The sequence below is a fragment of the Vollenhovia emeryi genome, unplaced genomic scaffold (genome assembly GCF_000949405.1).
Source record: "Vollenhovia emeryi isolate VEMERY1.0 unplaced genomic scaffold, V.emery_V1.0 DF941591.1, whole genome shotgun sequence".
Lineage (NCBI taxonomy): Eukaryota > Metazoa > Arthropoda > Insecta > Hymenoptera > Formicidae > Vollenhovia > Vollenhovia emeryi.
The window spans coordinates 1-4934 of NW_011964775.1; the positions used below are offsets into that span (position 1 = coordinate 1).

General features: G+C 31.4%; 1 protein-coding gene across 5 annotated transcripts; it reads right to left on the minus strand.

The window, feature by feature from the left end:
• Positions 1 to 15: 15 nt before the first annotated feature.
• LOC105570907 lies at positions 16 to 4703 on the minus strand. 5 transcript variants are annotated; one of them, XM_012028360.1, is made up of 8 exons: positions 2569 to 2630; positions 2309 to 2496; positions 2087 to 2239; positions 1824 to 2009; positions 1533 to 1730; positions 1147 to 1355; positions 688 to 847; positions 16 to 149 (listed from the first exon to the last, which is right to left on the minus strand). In XM_012028360.1, exons 2-8 carry the CDS (start codon positions 2493 to 2495, stop codon positions 43 to 45), a joined length of 1200 nt encoding a protein of 399 aa, XP_011883750.1. In that variant the 5' UTR covers position 2496; positions 2569 to 2630; the 3' UTR covers positions 16 to 42. The 5 variants fall into 5 exon arrangements, with proteins under 5 accessions (XP_011883750.1, XP_011883753.1, XP_011883751.1 ...); XM_012028363.1 differs by lacking the exon at positions 1533 to 1730; XM_012028361.1 differs by having other exon boundaries at positions 2309 to 2598.
• Positions 4704 to 4934: the final 231 nt, after the last annotated feature.

Genomic DNA, 4934 nt, shown 5'->3' on the forward strand with positions numbered 1-4934 from the left:
GGTTGATCGAAGTGGCTCTAAATGATAACTTTACTGATATATTTATTTTTTAAGTAATGCTCTTATTCTGTCGCCAGAGCGTCGTAACCATTCTTGCATGTATGTTTCAATTTCGCTGATCGTAGTATTATTGTTCTTCAAAACAACTTCTAAAAACGTAATAATAAAGTCTGCATAAGCATTAAACAGCTTAATTAAATCAAAGTAAATATCAGTAATTGCAGTTTCCAAAAAAGGTAAAGCCTGAATATATTGTAGAATTGATTATTCTTCTACAATGTTCTTCTACAATGTTCCGATATCATGTACACACTTAATACATGAGATGCTCTTTGTGGGTAAACTAGTGATCGCTATGCTTACAATGAAATGGATAGAAATATATTTGACGTTTAGCGAAAGAGAGAAAAAATTTTAATGTTTACCAAAATTTCTCTTTGAGAATTCATGTGTTTTTAAGGTTGATGTGGGAAACTTTTCTGTTTCCAATAGAGAAAACAGTTTAGCACCCACTGACGTATTTTTAGAAACTATAATCTACACTGGCTGCATTGGAGCGGATTTTGTCACTCAAGGGCGGCAGTCCCAGCACCCTCCAGTACAGCCAATGTGGACTCCATTGTTAAAAAATGTCTAAAAAATTCAGTGCAGTTCAGAAACAAAGAACAAAAAAATTAGAATAAATACCAATTACTGAATCTGATAGTTTCGATTTTCTTAATGATAACTTCTTTTTTTGTCCTGTCCATGTATATGTCTGCGCAACTTCATACCCAATAATTTGCGACATTATATTTCTGACATTTTTTGGTACAGTTTCTCCGCCCACTTGTGACATTTTTTCAATCTGTAACAAATGTATTTCAAATGGTATGATATATATGAATTATTTGATTGCAAAATTTATTTCTTTTACTCTTTTTCTAATTGAATTCATGATTTTAACAAATTAATTGAACATTATATAAATTAACTGAATTCATATTATATTAGGTATTAAAAAACATACAAAATTAATATTATAAATTAATTATATTCAATTATTGAAAATGTATATAGTGGAGCGAGTTTCAAATCTTTTACCACAATTGCAGCAATCATGATGCGTATTTGAGTTAATAATTTGCAAATGACAAAGATACTTACAAATTGTCGTCGAACGTTATTGTCCTCCAACTGAGAATTAAAAGCTTCCACTTGTTCTACCGTAGTAAGAGGGAAATTTGGTAATAGAGAGAAGTCAACCTGTCTTACTTCATTTTGTACTTCTTTTGTATTTTCCAAGAAGTGAATAATCCGATTGAGTTTACGCTCAAGTGTTACAAATTTTGAGGAATATCCTTGTCGACATTTTTCTAAACAAACACAAAAAGCAAACAATTAAAATCACACATTAAACTTTAAAAATACATATTATAACCCGTATTCAGAACACGCTTATAAGGATGTAAGTCTAATGTGCTTTAAAATTTTTCATAATCGCTTTTCTTTTGCATTATATTTATTAGTGATGTAAATAAAAGAAAATTTACCACAACAAGATGTATGCTCTGTATGTATTGATTCATTTCCCAAATCTTCTCTATTATTTTCATTATTTTCCGTTAAACTTGCTTCATGCGTGCTGTGCATTTTAACAATGAAATTGCTCGTAGAAGGACCAATTGTTACGTCTGATAATATTATTGGCTTAGCTTTCTTTTGGAGACTTTTAACTACTTGTGGCATTTCTGTAAAGCAATATGAATAATATAAATTTCGTTATCTATATATATTCTTATTCATCATAAATTTATATTACATAATAACAATTTAAAATATACCTTTTGAAGTTTTCTTTTCTTGCTCATCACAATCATCGTGTGTCATCGTTTTCTGCATGTTTAAACCTGACTGACTACTAATTAATAATTTATTAGTCGGTTGGCTCAATGAATCGGATACATTTCCGCTTTCTATTGGTGAAATGTAATTGGAGGGTACTGTAATTGTAATCTTCTCTGGTTCATCTATAAATTTCCATAATTGTTAATTTTTATATTGTAACTTTAAAATATAAAATGTATTATACAAATTTGTTAAATACCTTCGTCGCTCGATGTATCATCAAAGAATTTTCGTTTTTTGATAAGCCTCTTCTTTGAAGTATTGTTTGTTTGTGTCTGCCTAATAATATTGTCATCTGACGCAGATATGTCGCTTATTGCTTTTTCTACCGACCGTGCATTTTGATACGTTTCTATAATATGTTTGCGAATATTATTTTCATTTCATATTTTAATGTAGGATACACATGTATAAAACGAACCATAAGGACCAAAGCTCTTCTGATATATGAATTCATCCCAATCATCACATGGTAGCCGTTCTTTCATGCAAGCTTGAGTAAGCTGTTTACATTTTTTCGGCATTTTAAATGTAGATCGCGCAAAGTCTATCCATTTAGTTGGTACTGTTATACTGTACGTATCATATAACACAACGTAAAACGCCATTCTGAAAAATTATGTGTTATAAATGTTATTATTATAAATGTTGAAAAATAATTATCTTTGTACAGTAACGTACTATAAACGACGAAAAATAAGCAGCATGAGGACATTCTGTCTTGTTATTTTATTTTAATGATGAATGTAATAACGGCATGCAACACCAGGAAGTTTTGTCTTTCAATGGAAGCTGAACGGCTTTATTTATTATTTCTGTAATTGGCCACATCATTAGATCCGATAAATTTTTAACCACATATATATCCATATTTTGTGACTCGCAAGGATAGAAGCGCAAAGAATTTTTTGCCAAAAATTTTCTACCAATAATCACGGCTCTTTCTTCTTCGTTATAACAAATATATTCAATAACAACAATTGTTTTATCTTTGAGATAACAACAGTTGTTTGGCTTCTTGTTCGTCAGCATAAAGTCGCTGAATTGAATCATACGATAAGCATTAGTACAATTCATTGGAGGAAGTTTCGAACACTTTTTTTTCAATATAGGTGTACTACATTTGTTATCAACATATTGAGAAGTTTCATTACAATTTTCTGAAATTCTTTTGTATAACTGTTGTAATGGTTTATCAGCTTTTCTCAGCATTTTTTTTATTGATTGCATGTAGTTCTCGAAAGGAAAGGCAGAAAAATTATCCAATGGTCCAAATATCAGTACGTCTTCATTTAAATGAAGTAAATTATGCACATTGTAAATTATAGCATCGTCGCCATACAACTGTTTAAATATTTCTACAAATTGAATCAATAAATCTCTGCTATATTGATTATTACGAAAGCAATCAATTGGATGACACAATATCCGTATTGCACAATTTAACGCATTAAAGTGCAGTAAATTATCTCCAGGCAAAATATTTAGCAGCACAATTGGTCCAAGGTACATTAAAAATTCACGCAATTCGGTTGCTTTCCAACGATTCAATTCATCTAGAGAACGTGGTTTTCGAGCAAATTCCTTCGGTACCCATTTGGACATAGTAATTAACATTTCCGATAACTCTGCTATTTTTCTTCCACTTAATCTTGATGTCTGATATCCATTTAACCACAATAGCAACAATTTCTTTGTGACCCCTAGACATACCAAGTGCATGTAATCTAAAGGGAACCGCGAAACCATTGGCAGTTGTATTGACTCGAAAGGAGATACACCAGTATGATGATCTTTTTGTATTCTAATGTTAAAATTTTGATCAGTTCGAAGAGGTGCAGTAGATTCCAAAAATAACATATGATGGTTAGAATAGGTGCCTTCTTGCATACATTTTCCACATCCAAAATAACCATTGTGTGATTTTACGCAAGTTACAAATGCTCTTGCAGGACTATCGCAAATTACACTTCTAATTTGTACAGTGTACCTTTTCTCGTCGAAAATGAGTCCTGTATTTCGGAGAATATTATATTCTTGGCAAAAAGGTGTTAAAAATGTATCTACAGAAGATGGTTTTGAGTACCCATGATAAGCACTAATTACAAATGGTGTAAATGCCTTGTCACCGTAAATTTTGCCCAATATTGGCCAAATTTGACTTTTACTGCTTTTTGATATTGGCAGTCCATCTATATTCAAGTCTATCAAAATAACTTCATTTTTCACCATAAACTTGGTGCGTGCTAATTGTTCACTTATTGCCTTTTTCAAACCGTAATGGAAAAAACTTCCATTTTCTGCCGATACTTCTACGATACTATTTCTCGGCGTATTTAAAAGTGTTCTTGCATCCATTGGTAGATCGAAGTAACCACATGTACGCAATTTACGCAACAGTTCTGACAATGCAGTGTGAGTAATATTATGTTTTAGTTTCCAGGAACGTAACCAATTTGAAAGCTCTAAAGTTTTATTAATATTTTCTTCGATATTTTCTTCATCTCCCTGTTGAGAACTTGCAACGTCGGTACAAAATATATTCGAGGTATTATTTGAATTAGAGTCATCAGGTAGAATACACTGCCTTGTAGGCACATTTACATGAGCCAGTGACTCTGAACTAGCGACTTGTATACTGATTGTAGGTCTATCGACACAATGTACAATTGGTTGACGCTCATGTCTTTCATATGCTTGAAGACGCCGATTTTTTTGCCGTGAAGATAATTCCCGAAAGCTTTTCGGCATCTATTAATTTAAACATTATTATATAATAACATAAAGTTTATTTATTTCACTTCCCTTATGAAAAAATACACTCAATCATACGTTGACGGTCCGAAATAACCATCAAATTGAGTGGTTTACACTGAGTGTAACTTTTTCTATTGAGTGTATTTTTTCATAAGGGTTATTTTTTAATTTCCGTCCATCTGATAAGAGCACGATCAGCATAAATTTAAAACAATTTAATGTATGTAACTATTGAGATGTTCATAAAATGTGTTTTAGTTTTTATAATATAGTAATGTAATATGTTCATG